General features: G+C 41.2%; 2 protein-coding genes and 1 non-coding gene across 4 annotated transcripts; 2 read left to right on the top strand and 1 right to left on the bottom strand.

The window, feature by feature from the left end:
* Window positions 1-296: 296 nt before the first annotated feature.
* On the bottom strand, window positions 297-10,898 carry sppl2 (signal peptide peptidase-like 2). Of its 2 annotated transcripts, XM_061798363.1 has the most exons (16): window positions 10,732-10,898; window positions 9,994-10,104; window positions 9,132-9,314; window positions 8,972-9,061; window positions 8,459-8,598; window positions 6,448-6,590; window positions 6,268-6,364; window positions 5,389-5,505; window positions 4,265-4,346; window positions 4,113-4,187; window positions 3,980-4,042; window positions 3,803-3,902; window positions 2,854-2,931; window positions 2,630-2,790; window positions 2,433-2,473; window positions 1,538-1,761 (listed from the first exon to the last, which is right to left on the bottom strand). In XM_061798363.1, the coding sequence occupies exons 1-16, from the start codon at window positions 10,786-10,788 to the stop codon at window positions 1,752-1,754; spliced, it is 1,548 nt and encodes a 515-aa protein (XP_061654347.1). In that variant the 5' UTR covers window positions 10,789-10,898; the 3' UTR covers window positions 1,538-1,751. The 2 variants fall into 2 exon arrangements, with proteins under 2 accessions (XP_061654346.1, XP_061654347.1); XM_061798362.1 differs by lacking the exon at window positions 2,433-2,473 and having other exon boundaries at window positions 297-1,761; window positions 10,732-10,897.
* Window positions 10,899-13,688: 2,790 nt separating this feature from the next.
* trnae-cuc (transfer RNA glutamic acid (anticodon CUC)) lies at window positions 13,689-13,760 on the top strand. Its single transcript has one exon. It is a non-coding gene; the product is annotated as a tRNA-Glu (tRNA).
* A 395-nt stretch (window positions 13,761-14,155) lies between these two features.
* On the top strand, window positions 14,156-21,632 carry dapk3 (death-associated protein kinase 3). The gene is made up of 9 exons (XM_061798423.1): window positions 14,156-14,311; window positions 14,886-15,010; window positions 15,707-16,067; window positions 17,511-17,640; window positions 17,759-17,807; window positions 18,667-18,693; window positions 18,782-18,934; window positions 19,005-19,050; window positions 20,697-21,632. Exons 2-9 carry the CDS (start codon window positions 14,949-14,951, stop codon window positions 21,225-21,227), a joined length of 1,359 nt encoding a protein of 452 aa, XP_061654407.1. The 5' UTR covers window positions 14,156-14,311; window positions 14,886-14,948; the 3' UTR covers window positions 21,228-21,632.
* Window positions 21,633-22,881: the final 1,249 nt, after the last annotated feature.

The following is a 22,881-nucleotide window of genomic DNA, read 5'->3' on the forward strand; positions in this document are numbered from 1 at the left end:
GTATATGTATATATATATATATATATATATATATATATACGTATATATATATATATATATATATATGTATATATATATATACACACACACACACCTTTTTATTAGACATTTGGATGTTTTTTTCTTTTAAATCTTAAACAAAAAAAAAGTATTTTGTTAATCATGCTTTTTGTTGGCTTGTTTTGTCTGCAAAACAACAAAAATGTATATTTCTAATAATGATTTGTTGCCTCTTTATTGTGTTGGGAAAACTCATAGGCAAGGCTAACCAAACAAAAAGAGGTCCACAATTTAAATGAACATATTTCCGCAAATATTGTTTATTTACTCAACTGCAAAAGTCAATGTTTTGTTCTATGCTGTCCTCAATAGAGGCACTGAAAACAAATCATCATCTTCCCAAACTAAAGAGTACATTGGTTTTAAAACCTATACAGCATAGTATAACACCTAATATATATTTAAAAACACAGAAATTTACTTGTGTAGCATGAGTTGTGCAAATGTTTCATACAAAGTCACTTGACTCTCTTGTAACTTGAATGACTTCTGTGGGCTTCCAAAGTGCTGCTTCTTTATTTTGTTTTGAAATGTTATTGCTCCACCAATACAATTTCAGATCTGCACTATAGATTATATTTGTAATACTTGAGAGAGAATCCACATCATCGAATACAAGAAAAAAAATAGATGTAGCATAGAGAAAAGGGAACCTTTAAAAAAATCATAATTAAAAAAAAGTTTGGCTCAGTTGACAACAGTGATCTCAGCATCTTGTCACTTGACGCATGAATTTCATCAAGGCTGATCAACAAATAGCATCCACACGGTTCCTCATTGTTATTTTAAATATGGAAAAACAACTACTATTCTTTGTTTCAGATAAAGCTCATTTAAAAAACTGAGGGTGGTTTATGCTAAAAAAAAAATTCCCAGTATTTTGTATTTTTAAAAAAGTAAAAGAAACCCGCAATGTTGCTTTTACATTTTTTTTTTTATTCTGAAAACAGCTTTTTTAATTACCGAATTTGTTTCTTTTATTTACCATTGGGTTTTTTTTCTGAAAGAAAAAAACAGTTAAGTTTTAAAAAAGTTATTATACACACACAAAATTTTGTTTGTCATTCAAACAAAGAAAACAATTCCCTTCAAAAGACTAATTCATGTAAAAAAATTAAAAAAACACATTAAGATGATTTCCCCGCCCCGAAAATCTTATTGACTCCATTTTCATTTAAAAACAACTCAAATTTTGTTTTCAAATGAAAATAAATCTATCCAGGCTTTTTTTCCAGACTTTTAAAATATCTTTAATACTGGAATAAAAATGTTTTTTACCTGGAAAAACAAATGTTTTTCTGGGTTTTGAATGCAATTAAAATGTGGAGATCCACGCTTTTTGTTGGACAGCGACGATGCATGCAAGCTAATGCCGTTGTGAGTGAGCGTTTGGGCGTAACGGGCCTGAAATGCAAACATATTTCCGTCTATGATTCCCTTTAAAGGTGAGGTATAAACGAGATTGCAGTGCCTCTGCTCCTTTTTCCCTTTTAATGTCCATATAAAGCAACACAATGTGGAAAATAAACTTGAGGTGGACACGCGCCACTTTTAGTTGAGCTTTTCCTCATTCTCGGCGAGGGAAGTGTCCTGAGGCAGACCGGGTTCTTCGTTCTGATTGGCTGCGTCGGCGGCCGGCGACCCCTCGGGCTGCGGCCCCGTTGTTTGCGTACACCTGATGGGTGCAAGCGCTATGGCAGGCTGCGAGGGACAAAAATAAAATAACCGTGACTTTAAAAAATACTTTTTAAAGTCAACATTTTTATTTACAATTAACAATGTATTATTATATAAGATCGCTGTCCCATGTTAAGCATGTACCTCCAATTCATGGCATTGCTGTCACCATGCCCCAATTATTTGTCAATCACTTGAATATGTAATTTTTAATAGGCTATTTTAAATTAGGCAAGTATACATACATACTGTATCTCCATTTTCAATGTTTACATTTTAGTTCAGTACTTTTAAGTAACACAGATTCCTACAATGGATATCGGTTGATTGTTGCTTTTGTATGACATAACACCTCGGAAATGTAGGATACTTTAACGACCGGAATGGCAGCTGACTCCCACCATGCTAACCGCCATCTAGCCTTGAGGCTAATGTCAGGCAAAGTCAATGCTGTTTTATCTAAAGTAAGCCAAGCTGTCAACTGTTCCCGGTCATTAAGTGAAACAGTCTGTTTAATTTCTACCTGTCTACACACAGAGGGGCGTATGGGGGAACTTCTAAAGAGTTGCCCTCCTGCTAACATGGTCATTCAAAAAGTGACAAAATGGCAGTTCAGACCACCACCAGACCCCCAACCCACCCACCCCTTCCCAAAAAAAAAACATTGGTATGAAGTAGCAAAGCAGACAGAATACCTGCAGTGACACTGACAGACAGCTGAGCCCTCAGCAGCAGACTAGATAGAGCCCCCCAGAAAAGAAACAAGCAGTTGGAATGTATAAAATAAAAATTAAAAACGTTAATTTTATTCTATTTAAGACACCTTTTTTTCCCCCTCCTCAAATCAAAAGTATTTTCTGTTGTCAGACTCTCATATCAAACTGGTATTCACCATAAATCCACTGCCAGTCCAGAACTGAGGCAGCTCCCTGCGCCACAGCGCCACCGCCAGGCTGGTGAGCAGAGTGCAAGGCACCAGGTAGAGCAAGGCCGGCTGGCCCATCTGCATCACGGCTAACGCCACGAAGGTGATCAGCAGGCCCACACCGTATGCTAAACGGGGGTAAACGGGACTGTCAAAAAACAAAACAAAAAAACTAATCGTATGATACGTACCTATTGTACAGGCCACAAAGTAGATTCTGGAGGATTGCATCAAAATGTCAAAGCGGTGGCAGTACACCACCAACAGGCCTGGAAAAATAAAGAACCATAAGAGACCAATAGTAAGGTGTCCGTGGATACTGAGTTTTACATTTGAAACATACAAACTGGAGGCCTTATTTATCCGTACAAATATCACCACCAATCAAATCCTTCATCCCGCCTAGGTACCCACCAATACATTTTTTTTTTTTGGTGAAAAATTTGTGAAAATTTTTTTGATCAGAACACAAAGAAAAAATCTAATATGTGACTGTTTTTCTTTTTTCTTTTAAAACCAAGACAAATAATTGTTTGCTTAAAATAAAGAAAATTAGGTAATGTTTTTTTTAATCCAAAATGAAAAGTGTTTAAAATCTGACAGCCAACTAATAATTGTTTCAAACAATATATTTAAAAAAAAGAATAGATTGAGATATTTGGGATGTTTCAAGTAAATCAAGTAAAATAATTCATTTTTTACTTTAGAAAAATTGGCGATTCGTGTTTCTTTATCCAAGACACAATGAAAAAAAACCAATTGTTGCAGATAAAATTTAAAAAAGGAAAAAACAAGAAGGATACATGGTTTGTTTTTAATAAAAAAAACTGATTTTGAACTGAAAAAACAAATACATTTGCAGTTTGCTTAAAATAAATCAATTTGAGTTTTTATTCTTTGTCATTAATCAAATTGGATTCGTATGGAATCGAAACCATCTGAACAGTTCACCTCAAAGTAAAAACATAAAAAATAGCGCAGCACAAAGGTCTTACGTCATTATTTGTCAAGCTTTAATTAGCCCACTAACTAACAAATGTGTAAATTCTTTGTTTATTGGGGGGGAGGGGGTCACTTTTGTGAAAGGTTGCGCCTTAGCGGAGGTCTACAGCCTACGTTTGTTCAAGGTCGTGTAATCACCTGGCACCAGGACGTCGCCGAAGCCCAGCAGGGAGAAGGGTCGATCGCACAGGGCAAGGGGCGAGGAGTTCAAGCGCGGCACTTTGAGCACCATCGGAAGCTGTGGACCACCCCAACAAAATCGAGTTCGGAATCAACCTTTTTTGTACCGATAGCATGGCGCTAACTCACACGCACCTTTTCGTGCGTGGCCGAGTCAGAGGGGCCTGCCGCTACCTCCACCATGATGCTCTCGCCACTCTGTGGAGAGAAGGGAACGGATGACGTCAAGAGTCGGGAATGTGAAATGAGGTGGCATATATAAAACTACCTTAGTGAAGAAGGGCGTGATAAACACGAAGAAGACGTCATAGACGAAGAGCACCGTCAGTAGTAAAGTGCAAGCCTGACATTGGGGAAATTAAGAAATCGCTCAATTTAAGTTAATACAGTAGTTTTATGATATGTTCATGGTGATAGTACCTTAAATGTTGGCAGCCTGACAGTCTTGAGCATGTAAAGACAGAAGGCGATCCCCAGGGTGTCCTGCAGTACCCAGGCCCACCTGGACCACACACAGGGGAAAAAAAAAAAAAAAGCCTTTGACTTTTTGTTCTGTACCCCCAGCACCAACCCGGAATACAGGGGATGAAGTCAACCTGGCGATTTACACTTCTGTGCTGGCATTTAAGAAGATGGAAAAATTGCCAGCTCAACTTGTTCCTCCTGTTCAATGTCTTCTGAGGTGGTATTCGAACCGAAACAGAACCAGACTGTTGTGTCGGCGTTCGCCAAGTTAAACCCCGCCTTTGCCGTGTTCTATGTAAAAGGCAACAGCGGATAAATTACCTAACTACAGTATCATCAGAGGAATAATCCTAGGTTTGAGACGATAACGCGAATAACTCAAAAATAATTGGATCACAAAAAAGGTCTATGCAAAATCTCTGCCTCGACGCTTCACACGTATCATTTTTCCACACGGCTTAATCTTACCCCAAGTGGACAAAAAAAATACCTGCCCCTGACATGCACTTCATTTGATTGTGTTGCTATTGTTGTTTAATAATGCAAAATCAAGTTTCATCCAATTATTCGATGGGATAACTGATGTTATCTGGTTCCAAAAATATTTGATAGGTGCAGCTCCTTTCACACTGTCTGCAAAAGGTAAAATTTTTGCCCTCACTTTTTTTTCCTGTGTTGCTGTTCTGTATAAATGGCACCGACAATGAATGGCAGGGCCGCCTGGGAATTTTCCACCTTCTGAGGTAATAGAGCTGTAATACTAGCAAAAGGAAGTGAAGTTTTAATACCCGACCCTCACTTTTTCTGACCAGTATTTTATGTCATACAAGACACTGAAAGCATCTAGTTATTTGATTGCAGGATGCCATATTGCTGTGTGAAAGCGCACTCAGTTGTGGAAACATCCTGCCTTCGCCTGGTTCAATGTACCGTCAACGCCAAAGGTGGATAAACGTAGCATTTTCTGTTACGATGCTGACATGACTGATTTGCGGAATCTCTTTGTGGAAGAGACCTATGGATGCGTCAGCAAGTTAGATAAATGCAGCGATTTTGCAGGATCAAGTCTGGCCACTCACTGGTCCTCGTTGCGAAACACCATCCAGGTGACACTGACGCCCACACAAAGCACCGACAGCAGCAGGGCGCGCACCTGAGGACGCTTGTGCAAGTAGGGAAGGTTGTTCTCTGGAATCCTACGTGTGGAGAAAAAAGGGGGTGGGGGGGAAAGTCTTACAACAGTGGATAGTGAACCGTCACTGATTCACAATTTGTGACTACCAGCTGCTTGCAAATTATTCTGTAGAAACTTCATAACTATTTGCTGAAAAACTTCCAAATCATGCCTATCCCCATATTTTTGTGCTCTCTCTCTCTCTCAAACTGATTGCGGAGAAATAGCTGGCATTGGCCACCTGCTGATAGCCTGCCAGCTTGACAGCAAACAGCTGCGTGATGAAAAGATTCCAGCAGAGGTCCGACTGGCAGGCGAGGCTCCTTGTGAAGTTGACGGCGTATAAAGAAGGGTGGTAAACTTCATGATGATGCAGAGAAATTGCAAAAAGCTGGTAATGGCGAGCTGCTCAATGTGAGGTACACTAAATGCCCAACCAAAGATGTAGCCGTTTGCAATATACTTGAAGTCTTTTTGAAAAACTAGAGTATCTATGCATCACTGAGTCAAAAACATAATAAATCCCAAATAGAAAAATTGTTGGTATTTGTACAGGTTGCGAAAATCTGTAAGCCATTTGTGTGTAATGTAATGTAAGATAAGTTTGAAATTATATTCAGTTGTTTTAAGATCATAGTTTGGTTTATATTTACAGTTTAAATTGCTTTTTTTTGTGGGGGGGGGGGGGGGGGGGGGTATTATTCATGTCGGGTTTTGCTCCAGAACCCCGACAAATGGCAAGGGTTTACTGTATTTGTTTGGAACTTGGCGCCGAGCGCCTCACCTGCACTTGCAGAAAGGAAGACGGCGCACAAAAGGCCAAAGGCAGCTGTAGAGGCCCACGGACGACGCCAGGCAGAAAATGGCTATGACCCAAATGGCTGTAACCAGAGGAAAAACACTGTGTACGAAACGACTATTTTGATATACTTAATGACGTCTCCCGAGTGTGTGTGTATGTTACCCAGGCTGTCGTAGAAGAAATAGAGCAGCACCAGCATGCTGCAGCACATGACCACGAACACGCAGATCATGATGGGCGTCACATCCAGCGTCTCCTCATCCTGCTTGTCCGCCCCGTCATCGCGCTTGTGCTTCATGTAGCGCCTGTGTTCAAGGAAGGTATTTATTATGGGGGAGAGTTCTATTTGAGGAGTGGTGCTTATTTATTCTAGTGGATGGCACACCTTCAGCGAATATAAAGTGCATCCGTCAACTTCACCAACAGCAAAGCTAAGTTCACAGGATGTGCTGAAGCTATTTATTACGGGGCGGCTGTGGGCCATCTGTTTGAGGTGCGGCGTTAATTTTAGGGCTGTAACGAATACTCGAATGTTTCAAGTACTTTGAACACAAAAAGTGCTCAAGGAAATTTCTCTGCCTCGCGGATCCGCTTATTTAACTTATTCACTGCCAGCCGTCCTAGTTTGTTGAGTTTGATATTGGATCTGTAATTATGTGTGTACGCCTTTAAGAGGGCGAGTAGTGTGACGTAAGCGTAAGGAAATGTCAATTTTGGATAAGATGCTGTTGCCATGAGTTGTGGCCGACAGCAGCTCGTAAGTTTGTGATGTTCTTGTGTTGCCGAGAGGTCACTAAAGCGACTGAAAGTGCATTGGCGACTCCATTCCTCCTTGACCAATTCCCAGGGTATTACAGTACTATTGTGGTATATACAGTAGCTGCATGTCATGGCAGGAAAGAGTTCATTGTCAAGCTGAGACACATCTCACAGTGCTTAACAAGCACCCTGAATACATTACGGCATGTTATATATTATTGCCAGTGAGCTTACATCGTATCTGCAAGTGGCTACATTTTGAATCATGTACCTTAGGTGGGAAGAAAAAAGATTGCGAGAGGAAATGTTTGTGAAAAATGTGAAGGTAATATTTGTTTCCTATTGAGGTATCTTCATTTTAGTTTAGTCTGTTCTAAGATAAGAAATGCACAGCCACGAACCTACTGTATTATGTCAGACCCTCAAATGCAGTTGCAAAACAGGCTCCTTATGCCTTTTTTAATTAATACCTTATGTTTTTTTATACAAGAAATATTAAGTTTAAACTGAAATTCAGAAGTTTTCGTTCCTCACTGAAAATATTTCTAGACAAAAAAAGTTTGCTGCTCAATGTGACTAAGAAGTAAAAGTTGATTTAATAAAAAAAAAAACATTTTTAAGTGAAATGGCTTTTTATTTCTTGTTCATTCATAATTTGTCTTTACCCAAGCAAAATTTTAATGTATATGAATACTCAATTTGTTAACATTTTTAGTAGGATACTCGAATGCTAAAATATTTGATAGCTGCAGCCCTAGTTTATTTATTCAAGTGGACCGCGGACCTGCCAAACGATTCAATGGGGCTCTGTGTCTGAGAGCAGAGGCCGCTGTTGTTTTCAGGGCTTTCCTCCACTATATCAAATATTGGGCATCTGTGATGATCTTTCTTCAGAGGATTTAAAAAACACTTTGTTTGGAAAAAAATGAGGCGTCTATTAATTCAGTGCTTTGAAAAACTGCAAAGAACATGTCGTCTCTTCACTAAGAGAAAGGGTGAGCTCACAGAATGTGCCAAAGATTCGGAAAAAAACCCTTTAGGTGCGGCGTTCATTTTTAAAGAGGTCTGCGCATTTGCCCAATGATTAATTGGTACTTGACCTCTATTAGAGAGGAGGTCACCTGTAACATTTTAAATTTCTTAATAGGCGTCAATTTGAGATGTGGCATTTGGCATTTTTTTCCCCAAGTAGTTGACCCACCTTCAGAAAGTGCATGTGTGAACTTCGGCAAGAGCAAAGCTGCGATTACAGAACGTGACAAAAACATCCTTTGATGGCATTTGATTGAGATGCGGTGTTTATTTACTGAAATGGACCACGCACCAGTGCTTAATGGGGATTGCTACGATGTGCTGTAATGTAATACAGACCATTTTCTGTCGTTATTATGAGCCTTCCAGCATCCATACTTACTTCTTGCGGTCCTTGCTGCCAGCCCAGTGGCCACCGACGGCAACAGTTCCCACAGCCATGAGAAAGATGATGACCATGTTGTAGTCCAGCACTGGCTCATTTGGGGCGTACATGGCCACCAGCCTGCCCTTGCTGAACGTCTGCCACAAGAAAACACGAGTTGTCAGGGGTGACAATCAGGCGTCATTTGAAAAGTGCGAAAAACGAACTTGAAGAAACATTTTGCTCTAGTTTTACTTAATTAAAAATTCTACCTTGTGGTGAAGTGAGTGTGGCATCCATTTTTATATTTTGTGGTTCCTTACTCTTTACAATTTTTAAAAAACGTAAAAGTTTTTTTGCTTTTAAGACTTGTGCGAAATAAATGTTTCTTAGCAAATTGGCTGAAAGGAATCGCATTCTTAAGCATGTGGTCTTCATTTTGACAAAGTTACAAAATATGTATTTTTGGCCTCAAAGTAGGCATTTTTCTGTGTTTGTTGCAGTGATGCATGACAGGAGTCAGGCTCTCACCTTGCTTATCTCCAGCATGTCAGAGAAGCTGAGCAGCGCGACAGGGATGTCAATCTCCTCGTACTGAGTTTTGTTTCCCGCTGGCGGCGTCTGAAATGAAAACAAAACAAATTGCCAGACAGCACATTCAATGGGAATCCTTCAATCTGATCGAGGTTACCAGTCTGTCCTTGCTGACAATGAGAAGGCCCTTTGCACCGTTCATCTGGGCCAGGCGGACTTTCTCGTAGAAGGTGCAGTTGCCCCTCATCACCATGGCGATGCGGTTGGGGAAGCCTCCCTCTGGGACGTCGGCAGGCGAGCACAGGACGGAATTGGTCAGGTCGTAGAGCTGGAGATGCGACTGCAAGTACGCGGGCAACGCTGGTGTTACATTTCACTTCTTCATAGCAATCCCCCGTATATCGTGTAATTTTGCAGCATAGAGATGAAATCTGATTGGTCACTTGTTAAGTGCTTTGATCTTTGGGACATCACCTTTCAGATGGATGCCATGCCCTCCCCCCCAATAAAAAAATATTTCCACCGGATGGGGAAAAAAATAAGTGGGGCCATTAGATAGTTGTAACTTACTTTACCATGACATACACCACCGACAGAGCAGAAGTGGCATCTGTAAAGCTGACATTTGCGCTGCAGTTTAAAAAGATATGCTCACAGAAGCTTATTCATTTTATTTACCCATAAAAATAGGGATTTGGAGGGGGGGGACTACAGTGATGCCACACTCCAATTAATCGCCAGGTGAAAAAAATACATAGCAACTCAAATAAATGCCTTTACTTCCATCATAATAGTTTATTCCGCTAGGTAGTTGTCATTCCTATTAGTCGACATCTTTACTGTGACACAGGCTGCCAACAGAGCACAGGTGCCATCTGTAAAGCTGACATTTATACTCAAATGTATGGGGAAACTTCTCATTTCACTGAACCATAGAAATGGGGATCAGGGGGCAACAAAAGAACAAAGGAAGGCCTCCTGTAAACAGAAGCCGGGTTACTCTGCAGTTGAGTACTCACTGCCTTGTTGAGGTCCTGAGGCAGACGAGCCCACTGCGAGTTGAAGAAGATGCAGTAATCCTTCCCTTTGCGGTCGTCACTGAAATGGGCCATGCCGTACTCCGCTGCCACCTGTGTACGTGACACGGTCAGCAAACAAGTATGACCACAGTTTTGACTTGATTCACTCAAAATGGCCGTTTCCTGGCCACACCATTAGGTACACTTGCATCTGACCAAGACCCAATCAGACATTTCGTTTACAATACCGCACTGATGTTCTGAAATGACTGAAATAAGCTAACACTTATTAGCATTTGTGCTAGGTAACAATAGGTAGCGATGGCACACCTGGACGCTCCCATTAACCACCTCCCGTGAGTGACATTTACAACCAAAAGGCCTTGTGAAATGAATTCAATAGTAGAAATTGAGTCGAATGTCAGTAAAATGTCAAACAGATTTTCGCCGCAGTGGCGACTCGGATGCTAGCAGTGTTAGCTACCCACTCACACGAAATGACTCTAGACTGCTACCGTGCTAGCATTTTAAACACCGTTACAATGGGATAAGATGATGCTAATACGTTGTCAATTGGCGTCAGATTTGACCAAGCTAGTAAGGGAAAAATCGAATGTTTATTTTTTTGTTTTTAATCAACGCGGTGGGGTTAGCTTCATGTTCCTCGCCGGGCACAACAAGAAAAACGGACCGCGTTGGAGGCACTGCTTTTCGGTGCGTTAAGTGTTGCCCACCCACCTGGTGGATGACAAGAAGAGCGGCCCAGATCAGTGCTCCGAAGCCGGGGACCGTCATTGTGTTGCCGGGGTCTTAAGTTGTTGTTGTTGTTGTTCTTCCCCATCAACAGAAACGAACCACCACCGCCGCGTTATTAGGGTTCCCACGTAGTTTCCAGGCAGTACACGCCCCCGCTCCAACATGATTGGCTCCTGCGTCACGTGAAGGGCAGGCACGCAGAGGTAACGAGATGACCGTCCAGAACGTGTCACATTTGTATGAAATTTAAAAAACGAAGAAGTTTGTTATGGTTAGGATTAGGGTGGGTTAGAGAGAGTTAGTGGGAAACATATGAAAGCAGCCACACTTAAATCACATCTTTACCCGTCTCGAAGCAGACTGGAGTGTCTTTGAAAAGTCAGCTAGCAGCCTGGATGAATATATGGACATTGTCACATCCTGCACTTTGCCTACCGAGCGAACAGGTCTGCGGATGATGCAGTCAACATGGGACTGCACTTCATCCGAGAACACCTCGACAGCACGGGGACCTACGCGAGGATCCTGTTCGTGGACTTCAGCTCAGCGTTCAACACCATCATCCCTGAACTCCTTTCCTCCAAGTTTCTCCAACTCAGCGTCTCGCCTGCCATCTGCCAGTGGAGTTACAGCTTTCTGACGGGCAGGACACAGCAGGTGAGGCTGGGGCAGGCCACCTTATCCACACACAGCATCAGCACTGGGGCGCTCCAAGGTTGTGTCCTCTCTCCGTTGCTCTTCTCTCTCTACACAAACGACTGCACCTCAACGCACCCGGCTGTCAAACTCCTGAAGTTTGCAGATGACACCACTGTCATCAGCCTCATCAAAGACGGCGACGAGTCTGCATATCGACAGGAAGCGGAGCGGCTGGAGCTGTGGTGCGGCTGACACAACTTGGAGCTGAACACGCTCAAGACTGTAGAGATGATCGTGGACTTCAGGAGGCATCCATCGCCACAGCTGTCCCTCACGCTGTCCAGCTGCCTTGTGTCAACCGTCGAGACCTTCAAGTTCCTAGGGATTACAGTCTCTCAGGACCTGAAGTGGGCGATCAACATCAACTCCGTCCTCAAAAAGGCCCAGCACAGGATGTACTTCCTGCGGCTTCTGAGGAAGCACGGCCTGCCACAGGAGCTGTTGAGGAAGTTCTACACGGCGGTCATCGAATCAGTCCTGTGTTCTTCCATCACAATCTGGTTTGGTGCTGCTACAAAAAAAGGACAAACTCCGACTGCAACGGACAATCAAAACTGCTGAAGCGATTGTCGGTACCCCCCTACCCACCATTGAGGACTTGCACGCTGCCAGAACTAAGACAAGAGCGTGCAAAATCCTCTTGGACCCTCCACATCCCGGTCACCAACTCTTCCAGCTCCTTCCCTCAGGTAGGCGCTACCGATCAATGCAAACTAAAACTAGCAGACATTCCAACAGCTTCTTCCCTCTTGCCATCAACTTCTTAAATGGCTAACCTACAATTCCATTGCAACATTTTTTCCCAATTCTTTGTGTTGAGTTTGTTGTCACATTTCTGTCGGGCCAATTATACATTACTCGTGCACTTACTGTGGTAGTCTCGCCACGCTGCACTATTTGCATATCTGTTGTTGACCAATACTGGCCACTCATGCCAGAGTAGCATCTGCACCACTTTCACACTGAGTGAGGAGTCTCTGCAACATTTGCACAATCGACCTTGTCCCAGATTATCGCGCTATTGGTCACTTTAAACTGCGTACATTCCTTGAAGTCTCGGCGCCCTTTGCGCAATGGTCATTGCACTGGACTGTTGCTATATTTGTCATTCAAACTGCTCTACAATTGTCATAAAAAAAATAATTCATTTACCGGCATTGCCAGATTACTAGCAACCTTTTATTGCTCAATGACTGTTTTTCTCAATGTCTTCATGTCTCAAAAGTATACTCTGTCAATTGACTGTCTGTTGTCGTACTAGAGCAGCTCCAACAACTGGGGACAAATTCCTTGTGTGTTTTTTTGGACATACTTGGCAAAATAAAGATGATTCTGATTCTGATACCTGGATACAGCATCCAATCATAGTGCAGCGGCGCGTGTGCTGGCGCCAGTAATATTGGAGCAGGACGTGTCATGCCTGTAAATCATGTGGTAATCCTAATACCGCGAGCTGTCCCGAAGACACGCCTACCAGTGACGTCACACTTGCCTACACTATATTCCATATGTTTTGGGAAGACCGTCTTTCTAGAAAAAAAAATAGATGTTTTAATCTATATTGTGAATTTAAATCGTTACAATAACACAGACGTAACATGTTAGCGAGTGGTTTGTAGAACAACGCAACTTTGTATTTGGAAGTGGTGACGTAACAATCTAGAAGACTGGAATGTTTCCCCGCTGAGTGGACCGCAAGTCGGCAATTTCTATTTGTCAAATTGTCATTGCTGGAAAAGAATACCCTAACTTTGCTCATTTTAAGGAGCAGGAGGTGACGCAGCAGCAAAATAAAAATAAAAAAAGGAATGGCAATATCCCATAGTAACTTCATGGCAGCATTTCGGAGTTCAAACTCGTTCATGAGTTCTAGTTCTAGGAAGAGCACTTCGAGGTGTATTTCAGCCTGTGCAGGGAGCTTTGAGAGGCAGTTTGAAAGCCTCCCGCAGATCATTTTTATATTGGTCCGAAGTTCGGGATAGTGGGACACCGCAATTATTATGCCTACAAATCCGCCAAAATAGCACTCAGTAATCACTCCGCCAGGCCCGCTCCCATTGGAGGACACGCACTATGAATGGGAACGCCCATTCATAGCCGCAGCCCGATGTTATTGCCTATTTCCGCCGGTATGATCCAATCAACGATGGCTTTGTAGCTCGCTGCCCAGTAACGTCGAACTCATTTATACACAGCCCGATTGCCTTGATATAGATATATACAAAATCATTCATTGCCAGTCCCTGGTGGTCTAGTGGTTAGGATTCGGCGCTCTCACCGCCGCGGCCCGGGTTCGATTCCCGGTCAGGGAACAGATTTTTTCCATGATTTCAATGACACTTTTTATATAAAACTCAAGTATGTCTTTTATGCTTTTTTCTAATTCTCATAAAATAAAAATTGTACCGCATTAATGATATTTGTGTGTCATTTTATCGAAAAATGGTAAAGCAACTTTGCGTCGCGTGCTCTTGACTCACTGCGGCAGGTATAAACTTGCGATGACGTCATTCCATATGTTGTCCCTTCTGGCATGCATTTACCTGCGTCAGTGGCTCTCCGCAACACCGGAACTTGGCAGAAATCCTTTTTCAAAATAAGACACTTAACACGGGAAAATACACTAGTTTTCAAGAAAAAGACAAAACTTCAATTTATTCCATAGTAAATAAAATGTATATATTTTGTTATTATCATTGAGAGATTGTGCCCGCAGTGCTAGCTACGACACTCGTAATCGATAACCTTTATTCTGACAAATGACAACGGAAGTTTTCTGTGTGTAGTGCTCGTCCGCTTACACTTTAACACACACGGCCAGTTACTTTTGAGCGGAATGCACCTCTCGTAGACTAATAGAAACGTAAGTACCTGCTCTAAAATGTTGTAAGTTTTGTTTTTGTTTTTAAAATCCCAAACTGCCGTTTTTCAATGACCGGGAAGCGGTGTTTTAACAACGGCTTGTTTAAGCTAGCTCCTCAGCTGAGCTAACTACCGAGTACCGTGTTTTCAACCCCAAGTATCATAATGTATTTGAGCTTTGCGAGTACATGCTCTTCCTAAATGTTTGTTTATTCGTATCCTAAAGTCACAATACTGTATCCTAAGTAGCGAGTGACTGTCATTTTTTTTGTGTTAAATCAAAGTTGTTTTCACCCGGAGTTCCGTTTGAAATAAGTAGAAAAGATTTAAAAATAATAAATAAATAAAAATGTCCGTTCAGTGGTTAGTCCCTTTAACTGAGACAGATTGGCAAGGAGATGATGTAAGTAGGACTGGAATGCATGGGGGGCTCTCTGACGTCACCCGCAGCACTGTTGGCCAAATAAGGAGGAAAGAAAAGAAGAACGCACATGTGATGTCAATTTGGATGCTGTTTTCCCGCCAGCCAATTCTTTTATGCATTTTATATAATGTTTTTGGGGGTTGTTTTGCAGCATAAAACACTCATACACACAAAGGAGGACTGCCAAGGCCAGCAGCATCAGTGCAGCTGACACATGGCTGGCTTCAGGCAAGAGGATGTGGAGCTGCACTATGAGATGGGAGAGGAGCTGGGCAGGTATGTTGTGGTTAGGCGTGGTCTAAGTCTCTACAAAGCCTCAACTGCGAAGTAGACATCTTTTTTTTTTTTTTTTTTTTTTGATGAAAGGGGAGTTTTCCTGGCATTTTTTTTTGTGTGTGCTGCCAATTCACTGACCTACATACTAGTTTGTATTCTTCCAGTCTGTAATATACACTACAGTGCAGTGGAATGTGTTAATGAAAGAGAACCAGCACGTGAAGGAGAAAAATGGGCAAGTGTGTGCTTACTGGTCTTGTAGTGTGTGATGTACTCCAGGTGACCAACAGCACACCACACACACATACTGCGTGTATGTCTCCACCGACAAACTGCCAGGAAATACAAAGAAGAAGAAGAAATGGGTTAACTATTAGCTTGTACATTTTAACACATTAATAATGTTATATACTGTATGCTGGATCTCGCCAGCTACACAGAAACAGAATTTTTGTTGTGGAAGCTCTATTGCATTTCGCCTAGAGACTCTCGATGATTTGCTTTTTAGCCACAAGATTCATATAAAAATTATAAATATGGGACGTGGTTCACCTGCGTTACAGATTTTTCAAAGGCCTTTTTCTTTAGCTTTAAGCTAGCAGACTTAATTTATCGTCACAGTTTTCCTCTGGTACACTTCTATGGTGGCATCACACACAAATAAACACCCTCTGCTTACCCCCCTGCCCGGCCAAGTGGTCAGTTCGCCATCGTGCGCAAGTGTAAGGAGAAGAGCTCAGGCAGCGAGTACGCCGCCAAGTTCATCAAGAAGCGCCGCCTGTCGTCCAGCCGGCGGGGCGTGAGCCGGGAGGAGATCGAGCGCGAGGTCAACATCCTTCGGGAGATCCAGCACAGCAACATCATCACGCTGCACGACATCTTCGAGAACAAGACGGATGTCATCCTCATCCTGGAGCTAGTGTCCGGCGGCGAGCTCTTCGACTTCCTCGCCGAGAAGGAGTCCCTGAGCGAGGAGGAGGCCACGCAGTTCCTCAAGCAGATCCTGGACGGCGTACATTACCTGCACTCCAAGCGCATCGCACACTTCGACCTCAAGGTACGAACACTGGACGCTCCATTAGGTACACCGGTTCCATCCAGTCGCACCCTGGATTGGTCTGGTTGCCAGCCAATCGCAGGGCACAAATACACAAACAAGCTTTGATACTAACATTCACAAGTCACATTCACAAGACAATTTTGAATCTTCAGTGAACCAATTGGAATGCGGGAGGAAAGCTTGAGAAAACCCGCAATCATGGGGAGAACATGAAAACGTCGCACGGTTTCGAACCCAGAACCTCAGAACTGTGCGGCAGTCATTTAAAGCACCATGCTGCCACATCCCATCCATTTAATGAAAAATTCAAACAGCTTAATTTTTATTGACACTCTCCAATATGTTGTCATACCGAGGGGTGTTGCTATTATTTTGCTCGCCTCATTTAGCTACACCAGAAGAACTGCATGTTTAAAATGACTCAAAAGTGCCTTGCCATCTGTTGTACACAAACGTATTTGAACCTTTACAACCTTTACAGGACTCACTGCAATACTCTTTTTAAACCTGTGCGTATTTTATGGGATTTACGGTGATCTTATTTAATTTAACCTGTGCAAATTTGCGGGATTTACATTTAGTCTTATTTGAATTTGAGCAACTTTTAAGGGATTTGCCGTTGTTTCACCTTAACCTGAGCAATTTGTATGGAATGTATGGTTGTCATTTATTTCCATGTGCAACTTTGGTGGGATTTATGGTAGTCTTACTTTACTAGTTAGTTTCACTTTAACCTGATCTTTTTTATGGTAGTCTTATTTTAACCTTTGCAACATCAATGGAATTCACGGCAGTCATATTTGAATAAGTGCAACTTTTATGGGATTTACAAGTTACAATAGTTTAATTTCAACATGTGCATCTTTCCGGGATTCACGGTAGTCATATTTTAAGCCGCTCAACTTTAGTGAGATTTACCTGTGCAAGTTTTATGCCATTTACGGTAGTAGCGGTTTAACCTCTGCATTTTACGTTAGAATCGACATGAGCAGAGATGCACGGCGACAAATTTTATGGAATTTACGCTAGTCTTATTTTAACCTGAGCAATTTTTATGGGGTTTACGGAAGCCTTATTTTAATAAGTGCAGCTTTCCCCGATTCACGGTAGTAGTATTTTAAGTTAACTTGGCATTTAGGGTAGTCTTATTTTAAACTGCACACTTTTCATGGGGATTATGGCAGCCCTATATGTATGTAGCCTGTGCAGGTTTTATGGTGTGTATATATACAGTACTACGTATTTTAACCTTTGCAATTTGATAGAATGGCCATGAACAGAGAGAAGCAGGGTGACTAATGGGTTTCAGGGGTCTTCAAAGACTGAAGAGTTTTACTTGATTTCATGTTTAATGATTCATTGGGCTCTCTGCACTTGTGTGTCTGTTGCGTAAAACATTGCGTGTGCAATGAATGAGTGCTCCACATTGTTATGTTTCAGCCCGAGAACATCATGCTGCTGGACAAGAACGTTCCCAATCCCAGAATTAAACTCATCGACTTCGGCATCGCCCATCAGATTAAAGCCGGCAACGAGTTCAAGAACATCTTTGGAACGCCGGAGTTCGTAGGTGGGTTTCGCGGCCCAACATATCTCCCCCAAAATGTTCTTTTCTCGCCGAGCGAGCGACTTTTTGTGGCCTCCACATCTGCTTCGCATTCATGTCTTCGTTCCTCTGCGCTTTGCAGCTCCAGAAATAGTCAACTACGAACCACTGGGCCTGGAGGCAGACATGTGGTAAGTCACTAACCATCTTTGTTCTACATCACTGCTATTCAATTTACTACTGACTTTTAATAAGATTTAGGTGGTCTTATTGTTACATGAGCAAGATTTACAGGATTTACTTTAACAGAGAGGATAAGCGGTACGGGAAATGGATGGATGTTTGGATGTGCAACTTTATAGGATTTACCGTCATCTTATTTTAACCCACATAACTTGTTGGTTTTACGCTAGTATTATTTCAGCCCACAATTTTCAAGAGATTTACGGAAGTCTTATTTTCACCTGTATGTCTTTTATGTGATTTGTGATAGTTTTACTTTTAGTAATTCAACTTGTATGTGATTTAAGGTAGTCTTACTTGGTTGCCTTTCTTTAATTTGCGCACATTTTTTATGATTTATAGTTTTATTAACTTTTATGAGATTTATGGTCGTCTTTAATTTGTGAAATTTGTATTTGATCTATGGTAGTTTTATTACTTTTACCTGTGCAACGTCTAGGGGACCCAAGATAGTCTCACTTTTACTCCCGCAAGCTTTGTGTGATTTATGGTAGTCTTTACGTAACCCACGGAATTTTTGTGGGATTTATGGTGTTTTAATCTGCGCAACTTTATTGGGATTTATTTTTTATTTTATTTTAACAGGCAACCAATTGTACAATTTTTTTTTGGGGGGGGGGGGTGTTATACACGAGAAATTACAGTATATATTTAGTTTTAAGTCGCGCAATTTTTCAGGATTTCCAGTAATCTTTTGGTAAACGTGTGCAACTTTATGAGCTTCACAGTAGACTTCTTTAAACCTGCACATTGTGACTCTTCCCATGTGACATTTTCACACTATGTTTTCTTAATTTTTATGTGCAGGAGCATCGGCGTGATCACGTACATCCTGTAAGTGGCGTGGTGCACGGCGCTAACACGTTAGTCATTTAACGGCTTTACTTGGCCGCCGTCTAAAGCGGGAAACTTTTCCCGGCAGGTTGAGCGGCGCTTCTCCATTTCTGGGCGAGACCAAGCAGGAGACGCTGACCAACATCTCGGCGGTCAACTACGACTTTGATGAGGAATACTTCAGCAACACCAGCGAGTTGGCCAAAGACTTCATACGACGCCTGTTGGTCAAAGATCCAAAGTAGGAGACCATATCGAAAATTTGATTCGTATTTCTGTACTGTCTTTTTCTGACTGATTTGTCATTGCAGGAAGAGAATGACCATTGACGACAGTCTTCAACATCCGTGGATTAAGGTGATGTATTTTGTCTTCTTTTACAGCTGTGGGTAAACCTTCTATATCATCCAACAAAAAGCATATCCAAATTAATCACGAGCAAACTGATGACGATAATCATGGTTAGCAGAACATTGCAAGAAATATGTCAGGGATTTGCTAATGGGATGGGGTAATCAAAACAGGGCACACACTAATGAGAGCCAACACAATAAGACTTGAAATATTGCCCAAACAAATTGTAGAAAGAAAAATATTTAAACACTACGGAATATAATAGGTAAAAAATGAGACAAAAAGATGAAAATAATACAAAAACATCCATCAAAATATACAAAAAAAAACCCCACAGATAATAGGTTAAACTACAAAACATACACTTGTAATTGGGGGAATAAAATACAAAATGAAAAATATTAGTGAACAAATAATACACCAAAAATACACAAAGAGAGAAAACAATATTAGATGAAAATACAAAAAGATTCCGCAAAAAGGTACTCTAGTATCTGGAGAAGCTACAAATATGTTTGTATTTTAAAAAAGGATAAAGTATATGAAAATACACAGTCAGGAAAAACAGTAAAATAAAATCCACAAATATTAAGAAAAGCTAAAAAATAAAATAGAATAATAGATGAATAATGCAAAAACACATTAGATTAAAATATTATAAATACTGGTATTTAAGAATATATTCAATAAAATATTAGATGGAAATGTTTCAAGTATTCACGGGAAAACTATTAGTAGATTAAAAATATAAAGGAAATATGAGGGAAAAACTACAAAACTAAAATAACAGACAAAGACAAAAAAATTGAAACAGATGCACAAATATTAGATAACTCATTCATGTATATATTGTATATGTGTGTATTCAATATCATAATAAAATATTAAATAAAAAATACACAAATATTCAGGGAGGGGAAATTACACAAATATTGGGGGAAACTGCAAAATATAGATTTGCATTTGAAAATACACAGAAATATAAAGAATACTAAAATATAGCGAACAAGTTGAAAATATTAGATGGAAAATATATAATCAATAAAATATTAGATGGGGAAATGTACATACAGTCAGAGGAAGACAATATTTTAGGAAAAGAAAAAAATGACAGAAAATGACACAAATGTTAGGAGAAACTACAGTAATTGTATTTTAAAAAATGTATTTAAATATATTCAACAAATATTAGATGTAAAATATACAAACATTCAGGGGACAAATAAAAATAGAGAAATATTCGGAAAAAGTACAGGAATAAAATAATACAAAAATCCCAAAGTATTAGACAAAAATAAACAGACTAAAATATTATATTTTGGTATTTAAGAATATCATTAATAAAATATTCAGGGAAAAAAAAAATATCAATAAATGAAAGATACATGAACATTCAGGAAATAATAAACAAAAATTAGACAAAAAAATCCGAGACAAAAATACAAAGATATCAGACCAAAAAAAAATCAGAATGTAAAATATCAGGCAAAATAGAAAGGCACTAAATATGTTAACGCTTACACTACCCGTCTGTTAATGCTTATCACAAGCGTTATCACTGTTTAGCATTTATTGCGTACTGATACGAGAGGAGACGAGCTCCTGATAGGAGTTTACAGAAATGACAATGCTGGTTTTATGTCGTCCAGGTGATCAAGCGTCGCAACGTGCGCCAGGAGGAGCGCGACCACAAGCCGGAGCGCCGGCGTCTGAAGACGACGCGTCTGAAGGAGTACACCATCAAATCTCACTCCAGCATGCCGCCCAACAACACCTACGTCAACTTCGAGCGCTTCTCGCAAGTCCTGGAGGAGATCGCGGTAGCCGAGCAGGGCCTGCGCCAGCTGGAGCGCAACCGGCGCTCGTGCCGCGACGACGTGGCCGCGCTGCTGTCCATCTATGAGGAGAAGGAGGGCTGGTACAAGGAGGAGAGCCGCTGCATCTCGGGACAGCTGGGCGCCGTCCGCCAGGAGCTGCAGCGCACGCAGGCGCAGCGCAAGAAGAGCCAGGAGGATGCCCGCGGCGCCGCGCAGGCCGCCGGCGCCCTCAAGCGCAAGTTTGGACGTCTGGAGAACCGTTATGAGGCGCTGGCCGAGCAGGTGGCGCACGAGATGCGCTGGGTGGAGGAGCTGGTGCGCTCCATCGCCGCTGACAAGGATCGGCAAGCGAGCGCACCTTGACTCTGCACTTAAATGGGCTCCTTAAGTTTAATTTATTATTTTTACACTTCTTACGTACTGTCCTTTTACTGTAACTCATTCAAGATTTTTTTTTATTTCATATTTATCGACAGTGTCAGCTATGTGGTGCCTCTCTGCTTACATGACCTCACCACCAAAAACGTTTTTTTAATTATTATTATTTGTCATTATGCACACCTCAACCATTCCATCCTTTTTTTTTATTTACATTCCCCACATTGTGTAGAACACATTCTGCTTAGTATTTTTTCTTCAAGTACTTGTTGGCACTTCTGAATGATTATAGCATTGTTTCAAAATATATATTTTAATGTATATGTGTAAAGAGGCTGTCGACATGTAATGGCTTTTTCCAAATAATAAAATGTTTTATCTGGAAACTAACTTTGTTTTTGTCCAGTCTCACACCTGGACTGGCTTCCAAATAACTATGCCTGTTCAGTCTTATCTACCAAAAAACAACAGGTTCCAAGTTGCTGTCTTAATAGTATGATACTAGATTATAGAGTATAGGGGAGGTTCATACAGCTAAAATATGTATAAATAATACCCCCCCCAAAATATGTGGATGTGAGGGTGGTCCAGAACCAAACCACCATGATAAACAAGGGATCACTGTATAATGTTTTTATAATTGTGAGAAGCCAAAACTGAATCCTGGTGAGAGCGCAAATAATATTTTGGTCTCCCAGGTCCCAGAGTCACTGCAACGTCTCCCCCAGTGAGATAGGCCCGCAATCCCAGGATAGGCATCAACTCAATACTGCCATTCATTCATATCTCCTTGATGTTGTCTAATTACTGAGACGTATTGGACGTGGTGCTGTTTAATACCTGGATTGGATTCCACTCAACTACACACAATCATTCTGATGTCCTTGGTGCTATCTAATGCCTGCATTGGCCTCATAAAACAGAAGTCAAAGGTGACATCTAATACCTGGATATTATTCCACTCAACTATGCCTATTCATTCTAATGTCTTTAGTGGTGTCTAATGCCTGGATTGGCCTCGAAAACAACAGTTCTGTACCTGTGAATATTCTCATTCGTCCAGGTCATTTCATTTACAGGGCATTGAATCGATCGCAACTGCACTGTTTTGGTTGGCGATCTGGCTCCCAATATTGTAACCATGCCTTTACATTCATCCGCCATGTTCTTGGTGCTGTCTAACACCTCGATTGACCTCTTAACGACTTCTGTTTGTTTTTGTGTTAAATGGAACAAGTCTGCCAACACCATGTGTGATTAATTCTTTACCTATTTTATATTGTTTGACATGTAAAAACATTGGTTTAAAATGTTCTTGTTCCAAGGTGTGTAACGTATGTCGTCAATCGCTTTCATTTCATTAAATTTTAAAACACTTTTATCTATCACACTCGAGGATTTAGGTGAGGGAAGGTGACTGCCATTGCGGCTGCAGGTGTTACAAAAATAGACTCCTGACGGTCGCAAATAGTGGCAAGCTGCTTCAAGACAGAATCAGTAAAAACAATAATTAATGAGGTGCAAAATTTGGCCTGAGAGAAAAAAAAAAATCACATTCAAAAAATTTCCCAGGAGTATTGTAGGCCTGCTGGGATATAATGGTTGCTAGAGGCCTGCTTTTGGCTGACAACTTGACCTC

Source organism: Phyllopteryx taeniolatus, chromosome 14 (assembly GCF_024500385.1).
Source record: "Phyllopteryx taeniolatus isolate TA_2022b chromosome 14, UOR_Ptae_1.2, whole genome shotgun sequence".
Taxonomy (NCBI): Eukaryota; Metazoa; Chordata; class Actinopteri; order Syngnathiformes; family Syngnathidae; genus Phyllopteryx; species Phyllopteryx taeniolatus.